This window comes from Trachinotus anak, unplaced genomic scaffold (genome assembly GCF_046630095.1).
Source record: "Trachinotus anak isolate AG129_WGS33_773 ecotype Australia unplaced genomic scaffold, CSIRO_AGI_Tana_v1 ptg000019l, whole genome shotgun sequence".
NCBI lineage: Eukaryota > Metazoa > Chordata > Actinopteri > Carangiformes > Carangidae > Trachinotus > Trachinotus anak.
Genome location: NW_027273870.1, coordinates 21,114,527 through 21,128,421, shown reverse-complemented (window position 1 = coordinate 21,128,421; position 13,895 = coordinate 21,114,527). Strand labels below are relative to the sequence as shown.

The following is a 13,895-nucleotide window of genomic DNA, read 5'->3' as shown; positions in this document are numbered from 1 at the left end:
GCTGCTTGACAAATGGTGCTTAGAAGCACATTAAAGACGCAGCTAATGGTGCGCATAATGACGGCTAATTTTCGATCAGATATAAATTAGAGCCCCCAACAGTTATTTGCCTTAAGGACTTTATGTAAATGATTCTGTTCTGTATAAACTGAAAACTGAGAGAGTGAGTGAGTGAGGGAGAGAGAGAGACAGAGAGAGAGAGCGAGGGAGACTTGCACTCCTTGTGGGTATGATTAATAGATCTGCAACAGAGCACGGCTGTCAAAGCCCAATGAACACACATCCACTAGACAGCTCTACCACCTTCTCATTAAGGTCCAATCTCTGCGAGGTCTACAACTTACTCATTTGGAACACCAAAACAGTCTGTGAGAAGTCTAACACTCAATGGTTGCCAAAAGAAGATCAGGTGAAAAGCAAGGAAGAGACCTAGCTGTTCACAAACGTGTATACCCATCTGATGTTGTTAAATATTTGATAGCTGTAGGCACTTTGATGCCATCAATTTACACATTAGGTCATAATGCATAACTCGGTAGACACGGTGAGGCTGAATTAAATGATGAACACATTTAGTTAATAGCTTATATATTCATACACATTAGAAGGAGCCAACAACTTAAAATCTGTCATTCTGATGCCAAAGGTCCTGGCGTATGCCCATGTACATGTACTGATATCCTGAATTAGAGATGTAATATGTTATAGTGGTGTGATCCGTACATTTTGAGTTGTATAAGGTGCATGCAATCAAACTATTCTCAATTTTTCTTGTATTTTGACAAAGATTTCTTAATGAACTTTGTACCAAGCAATTCACAAGGTAGCGGTATTATTCATAAAACGCCATTAATTATCCATATGCCTCTCCTGCCTTAACTGACTTTTGCTGATCAGTTTTAAAGGAATCAGACTTTACCATGTTTCTGTAACACCACCGGTTTTGGGTTTAATACATCTGTCAAGCATGGTGTAATTTTTGTTACATAAAGCTGCAGAAAAGTATGTACCTCTCTTTTGCATTTACAGAAGGCGAGAATAACTTAAACAGGTTTAAACAGATGATCCTTAAGATGACTGAAAGACTTTTTAATCATTCAATTCTAGTCAATATGGTTTATTCATCAATATATTTTTGAAAAAGCTTAATCACATTTTCTGTTGCTAAACAAATTAATGAAGAATGTTTCTGGTAAATGGAAATGGGAATCACATGAATAAATCACTTAGGTTATTTAATTTTATTTGTTCCATATTATGTAAATTCTGGTAAAATTGATTGTCTTGCACTTAATAATTAACGGCAGGTACTGATTCATAAATGGTTTTGTCTGTTGAGCTACAATAGGCCTAAGCGCTAACACAGACAACAAGTTTAATATAAGAAAAATCTTGAATGAAAAGTCAATCATACAAAGATGTCAGTCACTTTTATGAACTTGATCATCTTCTTCATTCATCTGAGAAGCCTGGACCTGTAACCTGACTTAATTGTTTATTTTCAGATCAGTCATTTCATGTGTATAATTCTAAAGAAAACATGAGGACAACTCCCAAATAACAAATTCACAGAAACGCACATAAAATAATGTCACCAAAATACCTCGTTTTGATAGGTGTTTCATCCTATTGCCTGCATGGTCACTGTAACAGTGTAATTACTTTTTTAAACTGGTATTCCTCACAATCCCCCTAGCTGTAAGAAGAAGTATTGCAAAGGGTTACGAATACTGGTAATACTGGGGACGATGAGAGAGGTCATTTTTTCACAAGGTCCAGAAATGATCTTCATCAAAATAAATCTTAATTCACAGCGCAATGGATCCCAGCCCATATTTGGATGACTTCTCTGGACCGGACTTAACAGTGAATTATTTACCATTATCTATATTGATAAACCCAACTCTCCTCCAAACTGCTAAATTTGCTGAACACATAGGCCTATAGTCTGTCCTTGATAAAGTCCAAAGTCTTAAACATGCACTTCATGTTGGAGATAGTTGTATTGCAACAGTTTAGGCAGGGTGCAGACAGTATTCCCCTCAAGCAAAAGCATTTAAATATTCATTTAGATACATGTTGAAAAATAAAATCCACACATTCACAAAATGGCTTCAACTGTGTGGCCAATTGAGAAAAATCTACAAAACCAAGAATTAGAATGCTGCATCTTAAAGAAATTAAACACAAGTTATGTTTCCATTAATAACAAATATATGAATCTGATGAAAAAGCTCTGGGGAAAAAATAGAAACTTGGTTTTGCATCCAAATCATTATTTTGGTGGCAGCCACATGTCAGGGGTGACTGTGGCCTCTCAGCACCCACCCTCTAATCACGCCCCTGAGCTATTGTAGTTATGAAGGCTGTGAACGTTTCCAATGGCATTAAATTAAGACAGATTTTTTTTTTCTTTTTTGCAAATTCTATTTTTAATGAAAAGCTGAAAATATGGGTATTTCACAAGCTTTTGGTATATTAAAGTTTTCATTTGACAAAGTTTTAATTTGTGTTGTTGCACCGGTTGCAGCGATTATCTGCATAAAACAAAACATTGCCTTTAATTTCTTGCATTAAAAAATATGAAGATAAAGGCGATATGTTTAAATACATCGGCCTAATGAATTTTTAATGAAGAACTCTGGTCTACGCATGTCTGGACAGTGTCCAATGTTTCTAACACCTACGATTCTGTTTTCAGATTTCAAAATAAAAGTGATGCAGCGCAGGCCTTACCGAAAATTATTGTAAATTTCTCACTTAAACGCATAAAGAACTTGTTTGCCATCTGTGTCTGGCCAATAATTCATTTGACTTTTTAGAGTCACATCGCAGGAGATATCGTATCACCGGATCCAACTCCAGCCTAATTTCTAATTTCTAAAAGTAAAGCGTGTCACCTCTTAAATTAGTTGATCTGAACAAGAAATTTCCCAACTTTTATTTTTATAGTTCAGGCTCCAACTTTAGTCGCTGTGTTTTAACCCGTGTCTATTATTAACTCACAGTAAATCGCTATGTCGTTAAATTAACAATTCAGTCTCCAATCAGAATAAAAAGCGAGGATTTTAAAATGTATTCCGTGGGTCAAATCCACGATACAGTATTTGAACAAAAAGTAGTTTATGTCTGCAACTCTTCTGTTCGTGAGTGCATGATTATACATTAGGGAGAGAGAGAGAGAGAGAGAGAGAGGGCGATGGAGCTATTTCATTGGCAGACACAGTGGCTCTCTCTCCTTTGCATGCCGTCCTAGATCAAAAAGTATCCCACCAACCACCTCCTAGCCATCCAATGCTGCTCCATCGATTAGTTTCTGGAAAACACTTAACAAACTAATGACTATTGATGGCTGATTAATATTGCATCAACAACAACTGATTGGCGACAATATCAAATGGCGATTGCCGCTTCGCATTCAGGCAGCCATCTGACGGGTGTTGCCCGACACTTTTGGATGCAGTAGAGCCAACAGATGATAAATAAAGGGTTATATAGCGTGTCGAGCGCTCGGTTTGTGGCGTACAGTTCGTCTAATTCGAGAGCAGTCGCGTCTTTGAAGGCAGACACTTGGCGTAAATGTACAGTTAAAATATTCTACTCTCAGGTCCCCAGGCGGAGCTCCGACAGTCCCCGGCTTCATTAAATTTTCATCAGTATCCCTGTGAAAGGGGGGAAATGTTCAGGGGAAAGAGAAAAATAAAACAGAGGGCGTAATTATAACAAAAGGAAACAGCGCTGCCCTTTTCGTTTTATAGCAGGCTCCCACAGTGTCTTCCTGCGTGTACGTTTCAACGTATGGAGCCCATGCAGCATGGTGTGAGCATATGTGTCTGTAGCTTTAAGGTAAACTCACAGAGACCTATTTATTATATATATATATATAAAAAAAAAAAAAATCTTCGATTTTCTTCATTGTGCTGAGGCCTTTCTTTTTTTTTTCTCCATGTGTGATTTTTGTGTTCGTTTTTTTTTTTTTTTTTCAGTGCTGAGGCCAAATTGATTCGCTATCAAAGAATCTAGATCGATTTTCTCCCAATAATGTGAAAGTGGATGCAGGCAGCAGCAGCAGCAGCAGTCTGGTTGAGAAGCAGCCTGCCTGCCTGCCTGCCTGCCTGCCTGCCTGCCTGTCTGTGCTTGTCAAGCAGCAGCGAGGCTCACTGCATAAAGTTAATTTCAATTCCCGATGAGACACTCACTCGGCAGCCCTCCCTGACCAGCGGTAATTAACAGGGATAGCTAATGACTACTTAACTCGCTCTTCATAATTATCTGGTTTTCATAATTCGATGTGTAATTTAATAATTCGCTCTTATTAACGTATTAAGTGAATGGCTCATTTAGGGGAAATTAGAAGCACTCACCAGGAGCATCTTTTAATTGATGAACCATCATGGCTGTCTCATTAATAAGGCTCGTTTTGATACTCTTAATTTGTCACCATGATGGCGGCAGAGGATGTTTGGTTTGTAGGTTAATGAAATATAGTCGTTGTTTTCAAGTTAGGAGTCATTTTTATGTAAGGGTCTTTGTTGGATAAATATTGAGGGACAATATATGTGACACATCTGAATTAATTAATTAATTTAAATAAATTAAAATAAAAAAGCACATATATATTTTTCTGGAAATTCAACCGATTCTTACATCATGTGACACTTTTTTAAAAGCCTGGAAGCGCATAATATGTTTTAAAAATGTAAACTCTATTGACACAGCATTTTTGAGGGTCAAAACTGTATTTGCCTAATTATTAAATGTTTTAGTAATTTTTTTTTTCAAGTATAGCAAAATCCCCTTGCTTCCTCCTGTTTGTCCAAAAAAAAAAAAAAAAAACTACTATCAATTAGAAATTATCCAAAACTAATCCCATGCAAATGTATTCTAGGTGCTGTAAGTAATGAGTGTAAACGTGGAGGACAGGTTTCAGAAATGCTAATGTCTGGCTGGTGCTGCCTCTCAGGTCTCTGTCCATGGTGCTGAAACGCTTGCTCAGCGCTCAACCAGCCAGTCAGCCCTGAAGCCCCAAAACAGCAACTCTGCTGTGGACATGACATTCAAAATGCTCCCCTCTTTTTTTTCTTTTTTTTTTCTTTTACCCTCTTCCACCTCAAATCCAACCATAACTTCGAACCAAAGCCTTTGCTTCAAAGCCTGAGTACCCGCATGCACGAACGAAGCGTGTTTGAGTGTGTATTTAAATAGAGACGGGCACGTTGGCAGGCGAGCTGTTTTTCTGGCGGGCTGACATCTGGCAAGTCTGCGCTCCAGGGACCCATCCAGCTCTCCATAGACCCCCTGATTAGACTCTAATAGAATATTAGCATTTGCTCTCAGGTAAGGCAACTGTGAGCTGCATAAGCTGGCAGCAAGTCAGTGAAGAAGCCATGTGTGTCTTTAACATTGATGGGATAGAGAACAGGGACCCCTGTAAGGCCTGCTTTATGATGAGGCCTGGAGGAGGACGGTGTAATCAGCAGTTATAGGCAAAAAAAAAAAACCCCAAAAAAAGCTATTTCTAATTACATTTTACATTTTAGTTATTCGTCTCTTGCCCAGACAGTAGGAGAGCAGATTTGGTGGGGGAGGGGTTGTTGGTGGTGTCTTGCTCATGAGTACTGTGACAGGGCTCCTGGTTGTTTCTGTAATCCAACCTGACACCTTTGGGTAACGGCAAAGTCACGTCACCTTTTTAAACAATGGCAATATATTTAGTCAAATAAGCCTAAAGAATCCACAAAATATCTTTTACAAGCTGTGCAGCCCACAGCTAAACCGTTCCCCTCCTCATCATCAATAAATAAATAGATGAATAAATAAAAGAATATTAATAAGTCTGGGTGAGCCACATTACACAGTGTAGTCATGTAAAACGTCCGATTAAATGTTAAAGTTTGTTCTTTAATGAAACACATATTGCAGTTCAATAATTAAATAAATTAAAAATTACATGGATGTAATAAATTAATAGAATTATTTAACCAGGAACCTAAAGCAACATACATTACAGAAATAAGTTACCTCAGCTAAAACAGCAATACAGCAAAAACCTGTACGGATATATTTATGTGCATCGACTGGTTCCAATGAAATATTTACATTGTACACGTATACTTCCATGAAGCTGTTTCTTTTCTCTTCAAGAAAAAACATTACTTAAACAAGGTGATTTTAACAAGCAACGACTTCATAATGATGCGCGTATATTTATACAAATAAATACCAGAAAACATACATAAAATAATTTAAAAAGAGAATACTATCTCATATATATCTCGATTGTACCATCTCAAACGTTAGAAATCGTAAGTTAAAATTTGTGACTGTGTATTTCGCAGTCGTTTCCCTTTCAACCAGAACAACACGCTTAACTTGCTGTCAGAATTTGATTTTCTCAAGCAAAACGAGGAGGGGGGGAATCCCAATAAATATATAATGAAGTAAACATGACCTCACTCAATAAATAGTTCATAAGATACAGGCCCACGCTGGATTGTAAACTTATTGCAGCCGGCAAGAAATCATATTTTTTAATTGGGAAATTCTGTGACATCCTAACAAGTGTGTCCCTATTTCGTTATTTCCTCATACTGAGGCCTAATAATAGACAACCCTACCTTAATCCAAACCCCAGGTATCTTGAAAATATATCCCTGACTTAGATCACACATGGTAACAAAATAAGTGGAATTAATTACACATTTAGACACAAAATGAAGTGTGTGACAAGTAAATTATTCATTTACAGAGGGTTATTTGGCAGTAATCTAATATTAGCTTTCAAGACCAAGTGGTGTGTTGTCCTCTCAATCCCCTCATGGACCCTGAATAACTGTCAGACTGCATCGTCATGAACTCGGAGGGAAAATGTAGCTTATCCTATAAGCCAAAAATATAAACACCAATAGTCACCAGCCAAGTGCTTTGAGTTCAACTAGTCCCGTTGTGTGTAAATAACAATGCTATTTTCATTGGGTTCTAACGCAAACTATAGTCCTCATTTGAAATGAATCATAAATAAAAATGAAAGCATAGAGTCCTGTAAGTCATACTGCGTTGACATTAAAAAGGTGAAGCATAGTATGTGTGGAAACAGTGGTCTTACTTGCTCTGTCAAACGATGCTTTACTTGACTCCACATCTCCCTCTCAGCGAGTAAAAGATGTGACTGTGGGGCTTTTTCGAGTTTTTCAGTCTTTGTTCAATTTTAGGAATTTTTCGAAGTTCAAAGCACAAAGTCATCGATGATTGAAAAAAAGGTGTGAGATAGGAAATATGATACAAATCGTCTCTAAACTGTTCCAAGTCTTTTCGTTGGTGGGTGGTTTAAAGCGATTCTAGACGCATGCGGAGTATTTCATTCGTTTCTGTTTCTGCCGCTGGTTGCAAAACCAGACCCGCACCACGTTCTTTTTGAGGTCCAGCTTTTCTGCAATTGCTGCGATTTTCTCCGAGGAGGGACGCGGCTGAATGGCAAAGTAGGCCTCCAGTGATCTCTTCTCTGGCGCGGCTATCGACGTGCGCTTCCTCTTTTTCTCTGCGCCGTTGAACAACTCGGGTTTATTAAGTTTCTCCCTGTGCGATTTCTCGGCTTCTTCTAGCCACGCTTGCAGAATGGGCTTCAAAGCAATCATGTTGTTATGAGAGAGCGTGAGGGACTCGAATCGGCAAATGGTGCTTTGGCTGAGGGAGCCCACCCCAGGAATCTTCAGGCTGGCTAAAGCTGACCCTACATCCGCCTGGGTAACCCCGAGTTTGATCCGTCTCTGCTTAAACCTCTCCGCGAAGGCTTCCAAGTCCCTTGGATCGGCGTCCACGTCGTTCATGCCCATGTGCGGTGGTAGCCCGTGGGCATGAGCCATGTTGATGGCTGCCTGGTGCATGTGGTTCATGCCCGCCATGTGGGCAGGGTGCGCAGGCGTGGAAACCACCGAGCCATCCGGCCCAGCCATGGCTCCTAGTGCCAGTCCCGGGGTGATGTGGTCCAGCAGGTCCCCCTCCAGTGCCTGGTGAGGCTGGTGGTGGTGGTGGTGGTGGTGGTGATGGTGGTGGCCAGCCAAGGCGGACGGATGAGAAATAGGCACCGAGGAGGAGGAGGAGGAAGACGAGGTGCAGGGGAGAGTGTTCATGGTGTGGTAGGTTGCGTCCGGCTTGAAGGGACTGTGATGTGGAGGGTGATGGTGGCTCTTGGTCTGCGAGACTATATCCACCGCCGCTAGAGCTTCAGCCCGGGCCAACAAACTCTCATCCAAGCCTCCGAATATATTGCTCTGCAATTGCAAATAGAATGCACACATAACTGTCAGCAGGGAATTCTCCCTCCACTCCTCGGTTTAAAACATTTCCAGAATGTGAAAAAAAGAAATCCTAAAAAAGGAGCACACAAAACAAGACACATGCAACATCCCAGGTCATAAAAATTAATACGAAAGGCAAAGCCGGCTGAATACATAAGTTGAGCAGAGGAAAAAAATATGGAGGTGTTGGGTGATTTGCTGTGCAGACATGAAAAAAACATCAAGCAAAAAAGTGGGCTGTCAAAATGTGCCTTTAAGCAGTGATTATGCAGAATACGTACCGGTGGGGTTGGGAGACAGGCTCGGCGCATCGCCTCCGAGCTGCTGCCGCTGCTGCTGATGATGGTGCTGCTGTGTCGGGAGGACGAGCAGGAGGATGAAGGTGCATTGGAAGTCAAAGTGGAGGATGAGGAGGAATGCAAGGAGTACTTCGGTTCGGGCAAGCTGGTGTGGGCCATTGCAAAAGGCTGCTTGCTGTTCAGAGACATCATCATCATATTTGCTGGCGTCCAAGCCTCAGCAAGTTCCTTTTAATAAGTTAAGACTCCGCCTCCTCGATCGGGAGTTGAAGCCCAATTGCTTCGCAGGAATCTCGAGTCACTGTCGAATAAAGTGTAGGCAGGAGACGGTCGTCCAGCACTGAAGTTATCACATCTATTTATTATTACTGGCGGAGGTATGGAGGTGTCTCGTCTATTTGGCAAATGAGATATCGCAGGCACCAACAAGCCATGCAACTGAGCGCAGCCGATACCTTTTCCTTTGTGGACTTGCGGCGCGATTGTTCAAAATAACCTCTCTCTTTTTTTCTCCTTCAACAGTCTCCACCTTGTATCATATGAATTTGTTTTGCCTTGGATTTTTTTTTTTTTTTTGGCAGAGCTCCTCATAGACGACGCCAGAAAAAAAAAATAAAATAAAAAAAGTTTCTCTCCGTCTTTTAGGATTTCCAAAATACTTCAAGTTTAAAACTGTTGCCGCTTTCGTTGACCTGTTGGTGTTTTTTGGTCAAAAGTTTCCGTCTTGAAATGACCGTAAGTGAGAAGTAACGGTGGTGACAGTCTCTGTATTGTGCCTCTTCGACTACGTTGAATGCTGCGGGGACCCGAACTGCCTCTGCTCTGAGGCGAAGGGCAGACTGAGTCTCTCTCCGCCTCTCTCTCTCTCTCTCTCTCTCTCTCTCTCTCTCTCTCTCACTCTCTCTTACACACACACACACACACACACACACACACACACCCCTCTCTCTCTCTCTCTCTCTCTCTCTCTCTCTCTCTCTCTCTCTCTCTCTCTCTCTCTCCGCAGCTCTCTCAGTCTCTCACCCTCTCACATAGCCTACACACACTCTTTTCAGCTGTACCTGAAAAACCCTTTCATGATTTATTATCCTTCATTTGCCACAGCACCGCCACCACCACCTCCACCACCACCACCTCCACCACCGCCGCAGCTGGGGACTCTGCGCATGGGCAGTCTGCGACAGGGCATTTATTTCAAATGACTTTACTTCTTACCACCAACACCTCGTCACCAGCACCACGGCTTATGAAGTTCAGAGACTTTTTTTTGGTTCGTTTCCGATTTATTGCGCCTGCAAATATTTTATTGTTCAGTAACGTAAACAAACATTCTACTTAGGCTCTGCCAGAGAGGGAGTCGCGTCCCCGAGGGAGCAGGGAAAGTGAATTAACACCATGGACAGCTCCACTCCACCGACTGAGGTCAAAAAAAATCTAAGTTATTATCGTTAAGTCCAAAATGTATCAGCCTACTATGATGTTTATGAAGACACCTAAAGGTAAAAAGGTCAAAATAAAGTTGTAAAAAAATTAAAAACTGCTCGGATTGTTATATTTCTGTCTAAATTTAAAGTATATGAGAGGTTTCATATTATCGTCTGTAATTTTTTTTCTCCTTTGTTACTATAACAATTTTCTCCATATTAATAAAACCAGTGTGAAATACCGGAAAGAATTTGTGAACTTTGTAAGAAAATGATAGTCTGTGTTGTGCTGTTTTGGATAGTTTTATGCAGGGAGTTGTGCATGCAAAAACGACGCTCCTTACTTAATGAATGGCGATAAAAGTGGATTTTTAAAATAATTAGCACTATTTAATTGCAAATCTATATACTTGTCATAGCAGGCTATTATCTTATCTCCCCTCTAATTAAGCCACATCATCGCTAATGTAATTAAAACATTCAATCACGTTGTAATTAACAAGGGGTGTCTCATTTGTTTAATATGGTCACGTCTATAGGAAGAGATAATTGTTATGATGTAACGAAGCTCTTGGAGATTAGAAAGTAAACAATGACTCTTTGATTTAGTTTTTCTTTTCCTGTATGGCTATAATTTTCAAAACACTCCCCACCCCCCTGTCTACACACACACACACACACACACACACACACACACGCACACACACACACACACACACACACACGGAATGTGACACATCTTGTAGCAGGTGTGAAGCAATGATCAGTGTCTTTGACAGAGAGTGGAAGTCTCAGTCTCCTTAAATATGTTAATAATACATAATCATCAGGAATCCACATTATATTCACCCCGTTTTACTGCTGATTATTAAGCATGGTAATCCTAATTATAGGCTGCACGTCCTCGCCCCGGTATGTGGCCACAGCCTGTGAGTCGCCTCAATAAAGTCTGATTTTAATCGAGGCTGCAAATGTTAGAGCAGCGTTAAGGTGGCGGCAGACGCGGTCCTCTATACGGCGGGTCTTTGTGAAGGACTAGATGTCAGCTCCCATTTTTTTTTTTTTTTTTTTTTTTGGGTTTGTTTTGATGCACACAGACATGTAGCATGTCCCCACGGCAGCACCAAAAAGCCTGTTTGCGTTGCTGCATAGCAGTTTTACATTGCAAGAGAGCCATCAAGCTGCAGAAATATGTTTCTCCCCAGCGGGACAACAGGCGCTGCTGGAGCCACCTCCAGACATCAGGGGAGACAGAGATCAGGCTCAGGAGACATCAAGGAGCAATCAGTGTCTGCTCACATATACCGACAGACTGATTTATGATGAAACTTTAAAGAAATCATTTATATTTCACCACCTCTAAATCGGTGTATGAAATTTTCATCCACAATGAAACACACAAAAAAGTATATCTTAAGTCAAATAAATCAGCCGGAGCTGCTCCCATGCAATTGACTTTGAAGTGCATTTCACCACTTTCGTGAGTGTGTTCACGTACCTAAGACTTTTACTTCCTCTGCCAACAGCTTTCTCACGTTTGAGGGAGGCCAGTATGTCAGGCTGTTTAACAGAATTACCTTTGAAGGGTCTGTCATGGCAAACAGAAACACAATTAGGGGGTAATACCAGATATTTTAGCAGGGTTCACAACCTCTTATGCTTATAAATTAAGGGTTTGGAATAGCATATAATGTAGTTTCATTTTTGTAATGTTTAATTTGTATATTTTTGGTGCATAGGCTATAATGGCAGAGTTATATGCAATATTATAGGCTAATCTTATCTTAAATAATTTATTGGTCTAAATAAATAAATAAATCTAACTTATAACAAGACTTTATTGAGGAAAGCAAATACACTGATTATAATGGCGTTTCAGAATTATTTAACTATATAACAAGCATTTTAAAATTTAAAAAGGCCTCCGAATGAACAAAAATCTTACCCCCTTGAGATTTTGCTTGTTTTATTGTGTCACTTTTTAAAATTTTGCCATATAGTCAGCTAAATGCTCTTCCAGTTTTAAATATTTTTTGTCTCAATTTGTGTCATCACGTTGATACAGTAATTGGAGGGAATGTTGCCTTCATAAAAAGACTTGTCTCAACGCTGGAAGGTTCAGTCATACCTTTCCCTTTAAAAACATAAACCCCCACTGGAATTGTGCAAGAAAAGATTTTTCTCACTTCAAGCAGCTTTACTACATATAAATAAATCTGCACTGTCTAAAAATAAAAGTAACGCCAAAGTAAAATAGAGGAGCACATGCAGCAAGGCTTGATATAACTCAGGTGACTTGTTTGCTTTTTTTCCTCCTCACTCTCTTACTTACATCCGAATCAAGGAGTGCTGCAGAGGTGTCTGTGTGCTTTACACAAAGACATACTCTTCTCAGCCTCCCTCAGGAGCTCTTCACGTTAACAATCCCAATTACACCGAGACCACCAGAGACAGCTGTTTTTATTACAGAGCCGCTCCTTTGTGCCGCCAACAAGGTATCTCCGCTCCTAGACTGAACACAGAGAAAAAGCTACACTGAGAGACAGAGAAGAGGGAGAGAGAGCGAAGTGTGGAGTGAAGTGGATGAAGTCTCTTGGCTGCTCGCAGTGGTGATGCCTTTATTCACAGCTTCCCCCTCCCTTTTCTGATCTCGTGGAGCTCTTTACATGTTGGAGCAGAAGGTCAATGCTTGTTGGGAGAGGGCCTACAAAGAGATCAGGATCTAACTCAAGGCAACAGCAAATCACACAAAGAAGGGGGGTGTTGCAGCCACTAACAGTGGTGCTTTATTTATTCATCTGCTTTACCTGGGAAATGTGACAGGTTCCACAAGGAACATTCTAGCTTTAATGTGTTGTTTAAATGCATACAACAAAAGGTAGAAGCCTTTAGGATTTACTAAATGTCACAGACTGTACTGTAGCTCTCAGTGGGAACAAGCGGCTCACCACTTGAGATAATGAAAAAGGTTTCAAAAACTCCATTCGAATCGCAGCTCAACTGGATTACAATGTGTGATTATTTTTTACTTGATCTTTTCATGGGGTTAAATAAGAACATCAACAAATTTCAGGATACTCTTATTACTTTCCAGAGGAACAGCTTGTACATCTGTGACATTTTATAGAGCCACTTTTCTTAAAATAGTGAATAAGAGATAAGTTGAGGTAGATTATGATGACATATTGCCAATTAGGCCTCTGTGCTGAAGAAATAATGATTCATTTAATGAGTAATAGCAATTTTAAAAACTGTAATACTTTATATAATACAGTTTTAACTTACATCTCAAACAGTTCGTCACTATGAGATGAAGGTCAAGTTTATCACAGGAAAGTGGTATGCAATATTCAAACAGCACAAAATATAATCAATCACGCCTTCTAATGTCACAGTTTGCAGCCATACATTTGTCTCTTTTAATCTTAGCTCCTCTGTGTTAGATTATCTCAGCACAGTATGCCTACAAATCATCAACTGGACAGTTCTTTTGCACCTATTTTGCTCTTTACATAGCGATGTGGAAAATAAGGATGTGGAGGTTGCCGTGGTGGATGGGCATATAGTACATCCCATCTTCATGAAGACGACTTTTGTTTGTCTTAGTTCATCACCAACCCCTGAGGGAGATTTTGGGCTCCTCAGTGGCCAAATGCATCCCTGTCTCACCAGCTAGTTGCTAGCTTTGTCTGTCTGCTGTTTGGTCTTTGGCACATTGTGGGTTTTATCAGAGGTGTTTCACTGAAAACAGCTGCCTGCCGGCTGAACCAGAACAGTGGAGTTATGGGTCGTAAAACCAAAACAGTTGGCAATGCTCTGTAGAGGAGAAGGAGACTGCAGAGTCAGGTGACAATTATCTGTGGGGTCGTCACTAA

At 40.4% G+C, this 13,895-nt stretch overlaps 1 protein-coding gene and 1 long non-coding RNA gene across 4 annotated transcripts in view; one reads left to right on the top strand and one right to left on the bottom strand.

Moving 5' to 3' along the window:
* The window catches only part of LOC139636840 (uncharacterized), a 167,087-nt gene that overhangs the window by 52,126 nt on the left and 101,066 nt on the right, over positions 1-13,895 (top strand). The window lies entirely within an intron of this gene.
* Positions 5,881-9,409, bottom strand: pou4f2 (POU class 4 homeobox 2). Its single transcript, XM_071505223.1, has 2 exons — positions 8,579-9,409; positions 5,881-8,270 (listed from the first exon to the last, which is right to left on the bottom strand). The coding sequence occupies exons 1-2, from the start codon at positions 8,792-8,794 to the stop codon at positions 7,338-7,340; spliced, it is 1,149 nt and encodes a 382-aa protein (XP_071361324.1). The 5' UTR covers positions 8,795-9,409; the 3' UTR covers positions 5,881-7,337.

Coding starts and splice junctions, on each gene's coding strand:
- pou4f2 (XM_071505223.1), bottom strand. CDS start 8,794: ATGATGATGATGTCTCTGAACAGCAAGCAGCCTTTTGCAATGGCCCAC. Junction 8,271..8,578: donor CCTGTCTCCCAACCCCACCG/GTACGTATTCTG, acceptor TTGCAATTGCAG/AGCAATATATTCGGAGGCTT.